The following is a 17,015-nucleotide window of genomic DNA, read 5'->3' on the forward strand; positions in this document are numbered from 1 at the left end:
AGTCTCCAAACCGGGGTTCTGCACCTGTGCCAAAATCCAAGAAATGATCATCTTCACTCAATCTAGCTCAGCCCAGTTACTGCCTCAAGAAATGAAACACTTTTCTATTCTTTGCTGTATGTCATACAACCCACCATTTTCATGTACCTTTCAGAATTTCTTCCGTTCTGTCTTTTGAATAATAAGACTCTAGAGAACCTAACGTACACAGTCCGCTTACTAATGCACCCATAGGTCTCCAGGAACTGTGTACCTTTACTGTCTCCATTTCAGTATTCAGCCTTCTTGGAAAGAGGCCCTTCCTTCCTAGACCACCTTGTAGGGACCTCATGTTTAATGAGCACCTACTGTGTGCTGGACTTTGTTGGCTACTTTACCAAAGCTATCTCGTTTTCTTTTCCAAATAACCCTAAGAAATAGATACTTTTACTGTTCTTCTCTGCTTTTCAGATTAGCGGTTGATAAGGAAAGATAAATATATAGCAAGCCCAAAGGTGATATCAAGCTGATGAGTGGAGGATACAGGGTTAGAAAAAACTGTGATTGCAAAACCTCTTATAATTTAAGGCCTCTTTGATTCCAGGGCCTGAGGTAAGGAAAGCAGGGACCTGGGAGTTGGAAGGAGAGATACGGCTGAGTGTAAAAGGGGCAAAGGTGCTCATTTGACAATGTTTTTCATGCTCAGTTGCCAGAATTCAAGCCAGCCAGGCCCCACACACCCAGGCAGTCCCGTGCTCTCTGGCTCACCCCTGCTGGTAGCTTAGAAGTGGCAGCCTCAGGGCGACTTTTGTTATAACTTAGAAAACAAGAAGGAAGCAAGTGGGGGATGTAGAGATGTCTTTACTTTTAGGATTCTGGCTCCCTGAGATCAGAGGAGTGGGTTCCCTTACGGGGGTGGTGAGACACAGGGAGAAGCATTGGAGCAGATTCTGTGGTGTGTGTGTGTGTGTGTGTGTGTGTGTGTGTGTGTGTGTGTGTGTGTGTGTGTGTGTCGGCGCGCCTGTGCGTGGAGGGGGATTGCTGTACCCAGCGCAAGGCACTGGGGGAGGAGGAAGCGGTAGCAGAGATCTGAATAATTGATTCTTCAGCTGCACCAGACGCTCAGGAGCGGGCGGAGAGCGCGTTTTCAGCACCAGGGACAGCGGCACACCGCCGCAGGCACCCACTTCGCCAGGCAGCCGCCTATCCTGGCCTTGTGGCCGCCGTGCGCCCCGGGAAAGGGTGGCAGTGCTCCGCGCCGCCGCCGAGGGACTGCGGGGTCTGCCTCGGCCCGCCTCCAGGGAGGGCGGCTGCGGGCGGGAGATGCTTTCGCCCACCGGAGCTCCAAGCCTCCCTGGCTGTCGCGGGGGCTGCTGCGTCTAGCCGACTGAGAACAAGTCCCCTAAGTTGACGTGGGGGCGCCCCTGCCTTCCTCCTCCTCTTCCTCCGAGGCGACCGCAGCAGAAGCAAGCCTCAGGAGCCCGGCTTTGCCAGTGCTGTGAACCAGGGTGTCTGGGCGCTCTCCGGACTCCCGTCGGGAAATGGGGAGCTGAACGCCTGGTGGCGGCGAGCTGGCCCCGCAGCGAAGGGCCCAGAGGGAGCTGCCATCCCCCGCCCGCGCCTCTCTCCAGCGGGGACCGCGGGGATCCCCGGCCACACGCGCGCGCGCTCCCACACTCACTCACACACACACTCGCCCTCACGCACACCACCAGCCGGAGCCTGGGCTGCGGAGAGGGCTCCCGGGCGCGCTTAGAGGACCGGGCAGCTGCTGTCCGGAGTGGGGCAGGAAGCCGAGCTCCGGCTTTTGGAGGGAGGCGCCGCGGGGCTAGCCGGAGCATGGGGCTGGGTGAGCGCTGAGAGTCGCGGCCGCAGCCATCAGCCCTGGAGATGACCAGGAGCGGCCACTGCTGAGAACTATGTGGAGAGAGGCTGCGGTGAGTGCTGGCGCGGGACGCGGGGCCTGGGAGGCCCCTTTGGGGGAAAAGATGGTGGGAGGCCTGGATAGGAGGGGGCGGCAGGACCGCAAGAGGGTCGTTGCGTGGGAATGATCGCACCTCCTTCGGGGATCCGGGATCGCGGGAGCCCGAGTCCTTCCCTCCCCCTCTCCTGCCGGCTCATCGCAAACTCAGCCAGCCACCCCCCTCCATTCCCTCCTCTTTCTCTCCCTACCCCCCCTCGCTCAGCAGCTCCTGGCCGAACAACTGCCAGCAGCCGGCGCCGGGGAGGTGGTAGGGGGTGAGGGTGGAGATGCCCAGTTAGCTTCTCGTGCGTGGCGAACCTGGGGCTCGGGTTCTCCTGTGCGCCCAGGAGCGGAGCTCTCCATATCGACCACGGGGTCTGAGGATCCGCACAGGGGGTCTTGGGCATGGAGCTTCAGCTCCCCCTCTTCGGTCGAGCCCCCTGTGCGCACAGGGGGCTGTGAGCATTGCAGACTGCAGCCTGCCCCCCAGTCCCCTTTCTCCTGCCCGCGGGCTGACCCAGCCTCTCCGTCTCTTCTCCACCCCGGTAGAGCCCTGCTGCAGAGCCTCCGGCTGGGATAGCCGCCCCCCGTGGGGGCGATGCAGACAGCGCGGGACAGCCAGGGGAGCGCGCGGGGGCCGCAGCATGCGGAAACCCGCTAAACCCGGTGGCTGCTGAGGCGGCCGAGATGCTCGTGCGCGCAGCGCGCCCCACTGCATCCTCGACCTTCTCCGGCTACAGGTACGTCCCAGCGGGAGACCTGGACTCGGCCGGCCTGGGAAGAGGAAGACTCGACCAGAGAGAGAGAGCGAGAGCGGGAGAAGGAACAGGAGAGAGAGGGAGAGAGGAAGCGGGAGAGGGATTATCTATAGCGAGGCGCGGGAGGAGCACCAGGGGGCGCTGCGGCTCCGCGCTCCGCTGTGCTCACCCTAAGAGTGCCTCGGCCAGAACGAGTTCTCCCTAACTTCCCCTGGCTCCAGCAGCGCCGGGCCCGAGGGGCGCGCGCCTGTGCACGCGTGCACGACTGTGCTGGTATTTGCAGGCACGCGCAGTTGTGCACCTGGCGCGATACATGTGTGTGCACCGACTGAGGACGTGTGTGGACTCCGGATGGCCGTGGGCACCACCACAGCGCCCTGCGGCTGCGCGCAGAACGGCGCGCGTGCCTGTCAGGTTGTGCAGCCCACTACCCACATGCATCTAAGACTTGGTAACAGGACCTGCAGTGGAAAGCCTGGGGAGGGTCTGTATGGTTCGTGTCCGTCGGAGAGCCGCTTAGGAGCCTACCTTTCCCCCCACGCAGTTCCCTGCCAGCTCCCACGCGCCGGCCCACGGGTGGAAGCGCCTGCTCTCCGCTCTGGGATTCTGCATTGCACGCGGCGCGCATGAGAGAGGGCGTGTGTGTGTGTGTGTGTGTGTGTGTGTGTGTGTGTGCATGCGTGTGTGTAGGGGGCGGGTCCTGGGGCTCGCTTGCAGTTGAGTGGAAATCGCTTCACTGTACCCCCGCGCGAGGTGGGGGGGGCAATTTCCCCCACGCGCCTGGGGCGCACGGGTGAATGTCTGCACTCCCGTGAACTTGGTGGGGGCCACCCTGCAGGAGAGGAGTGGGGTCTGCAGCGCGTGCAGCGTGGAGCTGCGCTGTACCGGGAGGATTCAGAGGGGGCGGGGTCAGTCATCTAGCACAGCGCGGGAGCAGGGCTGCGGAGTCTCGGCACCGCCTCCGCACGCGGGGGCTGCTTTGTAGTTGGCTCCCTTGAGCAGCGGGCGGGGTCGGTAACTTGGTCTGAACTAGTCGGGTGGGAGAGGGGTGGGTGGAGGGTTTGCTCTGTGCGCCTACGCTTAGGGGCTGTGGTCCACAGCTAACTTGGGGGTGTGGTGGGAAACGTGGGCAGAGTTGGGTATGGAGAGGAGGCTGGAGACAGGGGATGAGACGGAGGCTGGATGCAAAAATGGATTTAGGGATAGTGATGGAGACTTAGCTCCGATTGGAGTTGTGGATAGAGCTGGGTGGAGGGATGTGGATGGCGGCGGGAATGGGGAATGGAGTCAGTGACTCTGCCAGCTCGCGCTGGGGATGGGCTGTATACCAGGCTCCTAGAGCAAGGGGCTGGGTCTGTAATCCCTTTCCTCTGGAACCTTTGCTCCCCGCGGCCCTGACTCTCCCTCTCCGCCTTGCAGGGACCGTAAGTGGCGACTATGGGCAGACTGGGTTATTGGACCCTGCTGGTGCTGCCGGCCCTTCTGGTCTGGCGCGGTCCGGCGCAGGGTGCGGCGGCGGAGAAGGGTCCCCCGGCGCTGAACATTGCGGTGCTGCTGGGTCACAGCCACGACGTGACGGAGCGCGAACTGCGAAACCTGTGGGGCCCCGAGCAGGCAGCAGGGTTGCCCCTGGACGTGAACGTGGTGGCCCTGCTGATGAACCGCACGGACCCCAAGAGCCTCATCACACATGTGTGCGACCTCATGTCTGGGGCGCGCATCCATGGCCTTGTGTTTGGGGACGACACCGACCAGGAGGCCGTGGCTCAGATGCTGGATTTTATCTCTTCGCAGACTTTCATCCCCATCCTGGGCATCCACGGGGGCGCATCTATGATCATGGCTGACAAGGTAAGTGGGAGAGGTGATAGGCTGCCAGGCCCCGGGAGTGTGCTGATCATACCACAGCCACCACAGGTCTTGGGGAGCCTCTGGCATCTGTTTTGATCTGAGAGAGGGTCGTGGCCACTGGCTCTGGTGAAAGCCAGGTTTTGCCTTTCCAACCCAGAAATGAATGGAAACGCTTTCTGCCTTGGTTCTGAGGGTCTCAGGCACTTTGGGTATGTCAGGGAGAACTCAGTGAATGCAGATTTGTGAGGAAGTGGTGGAACGCTTGGAGGTTTCCAGATAGTGCACAGAGGTGAGCCTGGGGACACTTGAAACCCTCCAACTCATATTTCTAGAATGTCACTTTTACCTGATTTGTGGAAAAGTGTCCATTTTCCCCCTTTGCGGTAAGCGACTAAAACTACTTTCAAAAAGCTGAAACGTGGCTATGTTACGGAATAAAACGCATAGTCTTTAGGTAAAGCGCAAAAGGGCAGAGAAATAGGCTTCCACAGACTCCGCAGTTGGGGGAAGAGGGGCGGAGAGTTTGAGAAGTCCTGTGCAGGCGCACAGCAGAGCGTTCCTCTAAGGAGTGGGTGCGAGTGGAGAGAACTGACTGTAGACCCTGAGTATGGAGGGCCTGGCATTTTCCTACATGTTCCCTGGGTGGGGCTGTCAGGGGCGCCCAGAACGTCAGATGGAGGGGTTGCTTCCCAAGGATGGGTTTTGGTATGAACTTGGATAGTGTCCGAACAAAACAAGGTGTGTCCCCATCTCTCGGTTTAGGGTGGGAGAGAAGGTTATTCTGCGAACCATCCGAGAGTGTTGGTTTGGGGAAGAGGAGAGACTTTAAGGTTGGGTGAGATGTTATGAGGGCCTGGTTTGAGGATCAGAAGGGAGAAGCACAGGGAGGAAGGAGAAAAAAACTGGAGTCGTGGGTGCCCTGTATCTGTAAGCCCCAGGAAGGGCCTCAGATGGGGTCGGAAGCAGGGGGTGGGGGGGAGAGGGAGCTTGCCCTTGTGTGCTGTGGTCCCCAGTCCCGAGACCTTCTTGGAATGTGTTCCTTAAATAGCGGGAGCCGTGCTAATGGAATGAACGGACATTTGTCAGAGCACTTTCCTTCTGACGCTCTCAAAGCACTTTCATATTCATCAAATCAGATTCTGCCTCTGCCTCAGCAATTCCCACCAGCTCCTTTGGGAACTGTATGAATTCTTTCAGGTCTCCTGGGCTGCAGCACATTCAGCCAAAGTATACAACCAGTGCAGTATCTTACTAGACATTCATTTGAAATGCCTTGCCGTCTAGCAGAATTCCTCCGTGCAGCCGAGCATTTTCCCAGCCACCTCTCTGTTTTGGGGAGCTCCTTGCTGGGATAAAAAAAAGACGAAGTAGGGGACAGCTGTGCCCTGGCACCAGTGTATGAGCTGGAGAAGGTCCTGGAGTCTCCTAGAGCATCCTGCAACTTTCAGATGAAGTACCTGAGGCATAGCGGGGGTGGGGGGGTGGGGGGTGGGTGGCTCGGGCAGTTAAAGACTTGGCTGAGGCCACACAGTGGGTGACGGGACTAGATTTTGGTCTTCCGGTCTCAAGCTGTGATCTCACTTTCCAGCAAGTTAAGCTTGTCCTTTAATTTTGTCATCTTAACTTCAGGAGGGTCAAGGAATTAATCTCATTTTATAGGAGATAGTGAGCCATGGAGAGGTGCAGTGAATCAGAGCCCAGGGCTCGTGCGTAAGGACTGACCAGTCGTCTGAGGAAGGCATGAATGAGAACTGTAGTTTCTGGCAGGGGTTGGTGATTTGGGGATCTAAATATCACCCCTGATCCCACCTCCCATCTGAAGTTTTGACCAAAAAAGCGGCACATGAAAGATAGTACTGCCATGTGGAAAGTGAAATTTATGGATTGGCATGGGCCCAGCACCATCAATGGAGAAATCTGTTGTAATCTGACTTAGAGACGGTGTCTTGAGTCTGGGAGGTCTGATCTGGCAGGTCTGTGGCTCAGGCTCTTACCTGATTTTATCCATCTGACTGTGGGCAAATAAGTAGGAACAGGGAGGGGGCTCAGAGTTGAGCACCCGTTTGGTAGATGGCGACCCTGCCCACTGTGAATGCCCGGCTCTGACCAACTGGACCCGCGGCTGCTCCTCCCTTAAAGGGCTGTGAGAAAGGGAGTTGGGAGGGTGTGGGTGGACGTATCCTTGTCTCCTATCAAAGGAAACCACCTTCTGGGGATGGGGCAAGAGTGTGGCCCCACTTCGGAGTAAAGGAGAAAAAGGGAATACAGAGATGCAAGAGGAAGATAAGAAAGGACGTTTTCAGAGAAGTCCCGTTAAGAGAGAGATTTACGAGGTGGTATTGGGAGAGGAATGAAAGAGCCCATTGGTTCAAAAATTGTGAAGGGAATTGTCGGGGCTGGCCAAGTTGGTGTTGATGGCAGGGAATCAAAGAAGGGAGCGGAGATAATAATGTTGGGGTATATGTTGGGCCCCACACGTGGGATGTGCAGGTGATGTTGGGTGGAGGTGGGTAAAGAGTGGCATTTTGAGAAACCTGAATGTCTTAAAACAAAGAAAGAGATAATCTGAGATGGGAACAGCCCTTCCTTCCATATTAGTAGCACATCTCTCTGGCTTGTGCCTTTGCCACCTGTTTCCTTTGGAGCTGAATGCCGAGTGCAGTTTGTTTGGCTCTGAAGAGGCAGCCATGAGATGTTGCCTAAAACTCCACCTTGCTTGGTTGAATGTGCCAACAGCGTTACGGCCACGAAGTCTGAATCTCCCCAGACTGAACAGGCCTTTCTGTCTCCCCGCTAAGATGATGTTCATTTGGTAAAGCCCAGAAAGTACCTGTGGTGTTTTCACTTCCAAACTGGCAGCGCGATAGTTGATTGTGCCCCTGTGGATAAGAATGGTATTTAACTTGATTATCAGTTAAATTCAGCATGCCCCCCCTCCCATTTTTACCTTTCCCTCAGGCTACCTGACCCGTGTGAGAAAGAACAAAGCCTTCTGATAACTGAAATGTGTTAAGTGGCAGATTTGTGTGATGTTCATTTACAGTAGAGACGTTAATTTTTGCTTCTATCAGTGGGTGGTCCTGAAATATAATTCAAGTAGAGGTGAAAATAATGTTTGATGTAGATAAAGTTCTAATCTTATCTTGGTTTGGCCACTTTGATCCCCTCCAAATGGCACACAACTCTGGTTACAGCAATAGCCCCTAATAAATCAGGCATATGCATTAGACCTTCATGTTTCTGCTCAGTGCCCTCACCTCCTCCTCCCTCTCGATTTCTAGCGAGTCCATGGGGGGAAAAGACGAGGCTTAGATTTTAGCTACATCTAGCCGTGTCGCTTACTGCATGGACTTGATATGTTGTGTCGATCCATACCTCATCTCTTCTACTCGAGTGGAAGTTCCTTGAGGACAATCTTTTTAAAAAGTGTGTTTATGTGTATTTGAAATAATGAATACTACTCTTCCACAGTTTACAGAAATAATGTCATTTCACTGGAGAGCGCTTAGAAAATATATTAACCTTTAAAGAAGAAAATAAAGTTCTTCCCTCTAAGTCCTGTCACCAGGAGCAGCCAGCCACTGTTGGACATGGGGGTCTCTTTCTTCTAAGCTGTGTTCAGTTAGTTATCAGTTCAGGATTATGCTGTATATATGTTTTGTTTTTGTTTTGTTTTTGTACTTTGCACTCTGTGGGCTTTTTTTAGTCATAAGATTCAGGTTTTTCTTTAATTGCGGAAAAATCTCAGCCATTATCTGTTGGCTGTTTCCTGTCCAGTATTTTCTCTGTTCTCTCTGTATGTAGTTTCTCCATGTATCTTAAACATTTTTTTTTTTCAGTTCTCTATCTCTCTGTGTCATGTTTGAGGAGGTCTCTCCAGTTCTGTACTCCAGTTAACCAACTCTTACTTGTATCTGGTTTATTATTTTGCCTTAACCAGCTCTTTTTCTTTGTATCTCGTCTATTATTTTACCTGTCTGTTGAGCTTTTAATTTCCAATGTTCACCGTATTTCCAAGAGAAATAATTGGCCCCTTTTTATACCTTCCTGCTTCTTTATTTTATTTTAAAAACCCTCTTTTTACTTTGTGAAGGTAAATTCTTCCTCTATCCCTTTGAGGATTAAAAAAAAAAAATACCGTGAAGTCCTTCTCTGATTGCTCTGGCATCTTTGTTTCTTCAGATAGGAATTCTTTCATTTTGCAGATTCTGATCATTGGATGTCCTCGTGTGTTCTCTAATGTCTCCTATGTCTTCCTATGTTTTGTTTGTGAACTTATTTTCAAGGTGATTTTATGATATCTTCTGCCCTATGTCTGCAAGGGTATATGTGCTTTTCAACTAGAGCTCATGTCAACGGCTCAACTCAGGGCTCTCTCTCTGCTCTGTATATCCTATGGTGCCCGCTTGGGTCCCAGGCTCATGTAAGTTGCTTCATTTTTGCTCCTTGGCACAGACGGAGGCATCCTTTTTGACTGTGACTCCTGGAAGCATGATTCTGAGTCCAGTTTTGCCTCTTATTCCCTGGGTAGATGTTGGGACCTCTGCTTCCTTGGCTCATATTGGACCCATCCCCCATGAGCCATGTGACTTTGAGTCCTGTTTGAGATTGTAGAGTCCCATCTTTTGATTCATTTATTTTTAGAGAGTCCTCTTTATTTTTCATTCGTGATTCCCTTGTCTTATTTCCAAGCAGTATTATGTAAAATTTAAAACATCTAAAGGTTTATCTATAAATTCTGCATCTTAGGAGCAGGGGAGGAATTACTGAGTGTGTTCACTCTGGTTATATTTCACAACCTGCTTTCATTTTTTTTCAAGCTTGATTATGTATTTGTGGAATTTTCCCTTTAAATCCTATTTAATAAAATAGACTTCTCAAACATGATTTTAAATGGCCGCGGAGTATTCTGTTTATACCACAGTCATTGTGACTAATATTTCTATTTTCCACCTTTATTAAGGTTTATTTCTGGTTCGCGTGTGTGTTCTTTTCAGCACCTTGTGCTGATCTCGCCCTTTGCGTTTGTTTCTTGGCAAATGTTTGTTGATTGAATGAATCAAGTCCCTGGTTCCAATGCCAGCTTGCTGCAGTTTCCAGATGAACTTACCACACTGTGGTTCAGGGCTTCCCATGCAGTGTTTGTTCCCTACTTGCTGACTGATCTCATAGGTGTGTGTCAGTCTCCTCTTCTTTCTAGTGGGCAGATAATTACTAGCCATCCTTGGGATTAACAGAAATTGGGGGTGTTCCGTATAAAGGGCCCAGGTAGTGCTGCTGAGTAATAGGTCATCAGCCGGAAGTGGGACTTTCTCTTGTAACCGGGCACCTGCAGAGTTAGGCTATGAGTGAGACCCTCAAAGCTCATGGGAAGGGTAGACGTGCACACCAGAACGTTGGTGGAACCCACTCAGCTCCTGCTCTGGAGGCTTTGGGTAGTTCCTGAGAGAGTGAGGAGGCCTATCTTGAGCCTTTGCGATGAGGCATGTCAGATGCAATCATCTACCCCTCCTTCCATAAGTCATTGGACAGCAAAAGGCATCACCCCGAGAGGCATGACTCACTTTCCAAGTGGCCCTTGGGGGTCATTGGTAATCGCTTGGACTCTTGGCAGCTGTGTTCTGGTGGGTTTGGAAGGTACAGTGTTGATGTTCTTTTTGGTAGCCCCAGGTGGGAAAGGCTTCTCTAGCTGGAGTGATGGAAGGGATCAGGGGCTGGGAGGGAAGGAGGGAGGCAGAAAGAAAGAGAGGGAGAAAGACATACAAATAGCATCTTGGGTTTGCAGTACAGAATGATGGCTTCTGGTAAGCCCATAGTGAAAACGAGCGGTTATAATGTTGTTAGCTCGTGGGTTTTCTTTGTTCTTCACTCCCTGTTTATTATTCAGATTTGGATTCGTTGCCAGCATTAAAGTTAGGAGACATCACAGTTAAAATTTTTTTTAATGTTTGTTTTTGAGAGAGAGAGAGAGAGAGAGAGAGAGAGAGAGGGCGAGCGTAAGCAGGGGAAGGGCAGAGAGAGAGGGAGACACAGAGTCCGAAGCAGGCTCCAGGCTCCCAGCTGTCAGCACAGAGCCCGACACGGGGCTCGAACCCGCTGACGATGAGATCGTGACCTGAACCAAAGTTGGACGCTTAACCGACTGAGCCACCCAGGCGCCCCGGAGACCTCACATTTTTAAAAATCCAAATTTCATGCTTCACTGCAAGAATTCAGAAGGCCTGGCAACATGGGCCCCACCCTTCCCCTTGGCAGGCAACAGGCGGCTGGAGGTGAATAGCACCCTTACCCTCTTAGGGCTTGCGCTCTTCCCATGTTCAGTCCTCTGCTTGCCCACTTCCCTCATTCATGCTAGAACCTCATCCCTGAAGGCGCTGGGGTTTGAGACCCTGGTGTAGGTAAAGAATACAGCTGGTCTTTATTAAGAAAGCCTTTCCTGGGCACTCTGCTTCTCTCCCAAGGGCTGTTCCTTGGCAAGTGGCAAACTCATGATGTGCATATATCTGTGCTGCTGTGTTTACTGCTGCCTTCGCTGATCTCCTGAGCCTTAAATCTTTAAGGACCTTAAATCCTTCTCAACACGGTACTCGAGGAAGCCACTACCAACCAACTTGAGTCAAAGGCCCCCGAAAACCTTGGACAGAGGGTCCGAGGACCTGAATTCCATTTCCAAATAGCAGTGTGACCCAGAGAAAGGCCCTTCACCTTTCTGGTCCTTAGGCTTTCCTGTGAAATGACGTTTAGGGTGATAGCATCTCTGAGGCCTCTTCCAGCTCTGAAATTTTTGCCACCTTCAACAAAAGACTGGCAAGAGACCTCCCAAAATGTGAGCCGTGGTTATCTTTGAGTGGTAGACTCCTGCTATTTCAGTTTTTTAAAAAATATGTCCTTATACTGGGGCGCCTGGGTGGCTCAATCGGTTAAGGGGCTGACTTCAGCTCACGTCGTGATCTCACAGTCTGTGCGTTCGAGCCCTGCGTCGGGCTCTGTGCTGACGGCTCAGAGCCCGGAGCCTGCTTCGGATTCTGTGTCTCCCTCTCTCTCTGCCCCTCCCCTGCTCACACTCTGTCTCTCTCTGTCTCTCAAAAAATGAATAAACATTAAAAAAATTTTGTTAATGTCATTACAGCGTGGTTGATAAATTGAACCTTGAGTTTGGTTGTCTGTGTTTAAATTCAGGCTTTCACTTACCAGCTGGCTGATCATGAGAAAGCTTCTTAATGGCTCTGAGTCTCAGTGTCCTCACTGTTTGTTTCTGACCCCAGCCTGGCCTCGATGCCTTTGTTTTTAAAAAGGGGACAGAAAGAGTATGTACTTCATGGAGCTGTAAGATTGAAATGAGGTAACAGGTAGCTCAGTGCTTGGCTCGTAATAAATAATTATTACAGGAACACTTTTGTTATTGTGTGTATATCATGTAATTTTTATTTGTGTCCAATGCACTTGCATTTTTTCACCACCAGAAAAAATGCTGAAGGGTCGTGTGGCGATGTCATGGTAACCCCTGCAAGAAATGGGGGACGAATCCCACAGATGTGTTAGAAGTGGAGAGTCCAACATGAGACGGTTCATATTGCCTTAATATGAACATGAATGGGAATATGAGTTTCCTGGGACAACCAGGGGCTTTTAGTTCTTCGAACTTGCCATGGGCTTTATCCTGGCAAACTGAAGATCAGATGTGGCCAGGGTGAAAATGACCACCACAGGAGACTGTCTCCGTGAGCCTTGCAGTAAATAATTCCACCGACTGGACTATATATTTGCGCTGGGCTTAGGGCTTTAGGCTGTGGACAGATGCAGTCTCTCATTTGGTCTCTGCCAAGGATGAAGTAACTCGGTGACAGCCTGGGGAACCTGGCAGCCCCAAAGGTATTTGATTAGCGAATCCTCATCCACTGTTCTTTTGCTCTTACTGCCTTCTCAAGTTAGTGACTGGGACTCCATTAGGTTGAGGGGAGGGGCTTACGTTCAAGAGGGACAGTGGATTTGGATGTCAATATTTTGGTTACCTAAATTGATTGAGATGTTGGGTGATGGAATTAACACTCAGAACTGTCTGTCCGGATTGAAGGGCTAGAGTCAGGTACTACTCACTACATTGGAGGATTTAAGAAGAAATGGCACTTTCACATAGGAAGGGGGGAGATGTAGCTTCTCCGATTGGAGGATGGTTTTCGCAAGAGTCATGAACTGGTGGACTGCCTACTGGATCAGCCTCATAAGCGCATTAGTATTTTATTTTACTAATAAGCTCTCTAAAATGCCTGCATTTTAATGTCCTTGCTCCCTGTTATCTGACATCCATCCAGATTCACACATTTATGTTAATTGTGCGGTGTCTGAAGCGTTTGAGATTATGATCTCCAGTCACAGGGGTTGTGTTTATTTGCTTGTTCGTCTTGCACTCGAGGCTCAGCAGATTCTAAGTAGTGATATGGCTCTTAGAAAAAGTGAAGTCCCTACGTCTAGAAATATGATGTCCAACTCAAGAGAGGCGATAGCTGCATTATACCTTTTCTGTTGTTACTGGCGCTTTCAGCTGCAAATAACAGAATGTTTGACCGATGATGGCTTAAACAATTAAGACAGGTAGTTTTTTTGTTGTTTGTTTTGTTTTGGTTTTTTTATTTAGCAAGGAGTCCCAGATGTGATTTAGTGACTCGGTAACCCACCAAGGATTCAGGTCCTTTCCATTTTTCTATTTTGCCTCTATTTGCTGTTTCCTCTTGGTCACGGGATGGCTGCTTCTGTTCCAGCTATCACATCTTCACATGTCAGCTTTTAAAATGGGAAGAAAAAGGAGGGGGGAAAGAAGCTTTCTTCTAGGCCCTCTCCTCTTCTGTTAGAATTGACTTCCCCTTACATTTCATTGGCCAAAACTGAGTCACATGCCTCCCCTTGAACATCACTGATAGAGATTAACAATCAAGATTCTTCGCCAAGAATGGATAATTGCCAATGAAGCAAAATTTGCTTCTGTTAGCAGAAGCGTAGGAGCAATGGCTGAGCGGTATAACTGATGATCTCTCCAGCCACACAAACACCATGATCCATAGACTTAGTTTGGCAGGGATGGGGGGGGGGAATAATATTTAAAGACAGATATTGAACAACGACAGTGTGTCCAGAGGAACGGCCTTCAGGGTTGTGTAGGATCTAAATGACATATGGTAAGATAAGCTTTGGCAATTAGGTCTGTGACCAAAGACCGCAATGGTTCGGAGAATAATGAGTGTCTGTCAGACGTGGCTGAGCTGAAAGTGACTGTCGTCTGTCAGGAGCGGGATCGGGGTGGGGAGGGGGGGTGGTGTTGGACTCATGGAAAGATTGGATGGGGTCACCTCTGAGGTTCTTTCTAACTCAGAAGCTCTGCACCTCTCAAATCCTTGTGGGTTTTTTTTTTGTTTGTTTGTTTGTTTTTGTTTTTTAAATCCCCAAGTCCTGGTACTTTAGGCTCTTGGATTTGGCTGAAAACCAACATCCTCACTTTCTGCAAGCGTGTGAGTAATTCAGTATAAACTTGCCCGGCTTGGGGGAGGAATTTATGATCCTGGCATCATCACCTCAAATCTCCACGGACTTTACATCATCCTGAAGGGTAGACAGTATTTGAAAAGCAGAAAACCTATGTATATATCAACTCACACACATATATAAATATAAACATAAGTAGGTCAGCCGGCGTCATATTTACTAGTGGGAATGTTTTTGGCAAAGAAACACAGCTACCAGAGATGATGTTTAGAATAATTGCCAGTGATCTCCAAATGCGGGGGGGGGGGGGCGGTTTAGAACCGCACCCAGTTAATCATGATTACTTATGAAAGTATATTCACGTTTTTGCACACGTTATTGTAAGACTACGTTCATATTCTAAAGAGAGAGCCAGAACCCTCTCTGAATTTCCAGTTGCCAAATCTTTCTCTCTTGTCTGCTGTACCCCCTGCATTTTGAGCTTTTCCTTAGGGCAGCAGTGGCTCTGGGTGCTCGTCCACTGTTGGGCACGTCCTTTGTTCTTCCTTCACACGTCCCAGGAAGAAACAAAATCCAGAATTGGTTTGCAAAAGCTTTGTCTTTGCGTTCAAATGTTACAGTATTCCATATGATGGAAATGGGTATATTCAAATTATTTATTTATTAGAACTAGAGTAAAAAAAAAAACCCAAGGAATACAGTATAGAATTCAGAGACAGAATGTTTGCTCAATGCATGCATGGAAGGTCCTCACACACACGTGCCCCTCTCCGAGGGGGTGACCAGGTCACCGGTTCAAAGAGGAAGAATATGAAATGGGAGTGGTAGTTTGTTTCCATTTGTAACTTTTGCAGGCTATTGGTATGTTAACAAGGATCTTTTCTTCTTAAGTCTCACTGACTTAACAAAAAAGAGGTTTAATCATTTTCCATTGGTCCCCAACTGTGCTTGTTTCTCCAAAACAAAATAAAAATTCACTCTAGAATTTAAGGTGACTTGTGCAAATCACTGACACCTTAAAGCCAGGCCCACATACTCACCCAAGAAATTTAAGATAATTTGGGGTGAGCCCGCTGGGGAGTCATGATCATTTCATACACTGATAGGAGGTATGGACCTCCCCCCGGAGGGATGCCCATTCCTAAACATGCATTCAATATTATGTGCAATTGTTAGGGGTTCACAGGTCCCCTGATACTCATTCGTAGACCTCCTTGGAATTTATTTATTTATTGGTTTATTGGTTTATAAATATGTTCATTCTTCAAACATTTAAGGAGCCTGTATCCTGTCCCAACATGTTCTGTAGATATATCAGTGATCAGATTTGCTCTGATGTGCATCTAGCTGGAGGAGACTGGCAATTAAAGTCCAGAGTGGTGCGTCTGTGATTGGGGTAGCTTCAGGGGGGCTGGGGAACATAGCAGAGGGGCGCCTCATCCAGAGGCGTGAGGGTGGGAGCTTGTCAGAGAAGGTGCTGGAAGGTCAAATCTGGGCTCGATTTGCATTTGAGAACTCCTGGCCAGAGGAGGCTGGCATCCCATGTGTCTGCCCCTGCAGGTCACATCCGTGGCTGCAGAGGACAAGCCGCAGAGAGGAGAGGAGGCTGGCTCATGGAGGCCCAGGTGCCGGCCTACAGTCTAGGCCTTTCCTTCCCCTTAACGTGTTCCACCAAACTGCCAGGCTTGAGTGTGGTTTTGATAGCTCCTGAATTTTCCTCTGGATGGCAGTTCTCACAATCAAAACATTGAGATTTTTGCCGATCTCTGTTTTGTTGTCACAAATGGCTGAATGTCTCCTGCTGTAGCTTGCCTCTTCCAAATTAGGAAACTCTAGCCAGAAAGAGTGAGTGGCATTTGAAATCCCTGTCATCGTGCATGCCTGTAGTCCTCGGGCTGAAAAACAACAACATATTTTCTAGGCGAATTGTTTTAAAGCTAAGATATTTGTAGGGCTGAGGAACGTGCTGTTGGTTGACTCGGGTGAATAGAGCCACAGCACGGGGAGAGGGGACAGGATGTGGGGCTCTAGAAACCGACCCGCTGGCCGCGGCTCTGGTGCTTGGTGATGGGCATGGTTTCTGCCAGCGGGATTCTGAAAAAGGCAGCCCCTGGGTGAAGGCCGAGCTTCACGGCCCAATGGCACTTTGGTTGATGGCTGTTGATTTTGCCTTGGCTCATTGGTGCTCCTTTTTGTTTCTGTTGGTGTTTCCTTATTTTCTTCGTTCCTCTGTGACACCCTTTGGTAGCCTTCAAAGCAGTACTTTTACCGTGAAGAATTTCAAACACGTCCCCAAGTAGAGACAACAGCGTGAGCCCTCACGTCCCCGTCACCTGGCTTTGACGCATGACCGTTCTTGTTTCACATCCAGCCCCACAGCTGGATCGTTTTAAAGCGAATCCCAGATATTGTTCTATTTCATCTACAAATACGTCAGCGTATATCTCCAAAGGATGAGGATTTTACAGGCTGTTAAAAGACAGAACCTCAGCTGGGGCGCCCGCGCAGTGCTGTCGTTTGGGCTCAGGTCCTGATGTCACGGTTCGTGGGTCCAGCCTCATAGCGGGCTCCGTGCTGACAATGCGGAGCCTGCTTGGGATTCTCCCTCTCTTTGCCCTGCTTGCTTCCTCTCTCTGAAAATAAATAAACATTAAAAAACCCCACAACTCTTAAAAAAAAAACAAAAAACCTCAGCTAACATGAAAGTAATCTAACAAGTGTACAATTTAGAGGACGTGAGAGATTGGAAGACGTATAAAGAAAATAAAAATCACCTTGGACGTCACAGCTACCGTTGCCATTTTCGTGGATTTCCTTCTAGTCGTTTTGTTTTCTTCTTCTAGTCTTCTTTGCCTGCTGTACACACAGATACATATCGGTTACATAATTTCATGTATAGCTTCTAATTTACTTTACATTCTATCACTAGCATTACAGATTATTTGGAAGCGTTCTTACCTGCTACCTTTTCCATTCTGTGGACACAT

At 50.1% G+C, this 17,015-nt stretch overlaps 1 protein-coding gene across 1 annotated transcript in view; it reads left to right on the forward strand.

Annotated features, from left to right (window-relative positions):
• Nucleotides 1-1,026: 1,026 nt before the first annotated feature.
• GRIN2A (glutamate ionotropic receptor NMDA type subunit 2A) overlaps nucleotides 1,027-17,015 on the forward strand; it is a 372,891-nt gene continuing 356,902 nt past the window's right edge. Inside the window, exons 1-3 of the mRNA XM_058711579.1 lie at nucleotides 1,027-1,916; nucleotides 2,492-2,682; nucleotides 4,120-4,551. Of these exons, the coding sequence (XP_058567562.1) occupies nucleotides 4,138-4,551 (414 nt within the window). The 5' untranslated portion in view covers nucleotides 1,027-1,916; nucleotides 2,492-2,682; nucleotides 4,120-4,137. The remainder of the gene's footprint in view (nucleotides 1,917-2,491; nucleotides 2,683-4,119; nucleotides 4,552-17,015) is intronic.

Source organism: Neofelis nebulosa, chromosome 18 (assembly GCF_028018385.1).
Source record: "Neofelis nebulosa isolate mNeoNeb1 chromosome 18, mNeoNeb1.pri, whole genome shotgun sequence".
NCBI classification, from domain to species: domain Eukaryota; kingdom Metazoa; phylum Chordata; class Mammalia; order Carnivora; family Felidae; genus Neofelis; species Neofelis nebulosa.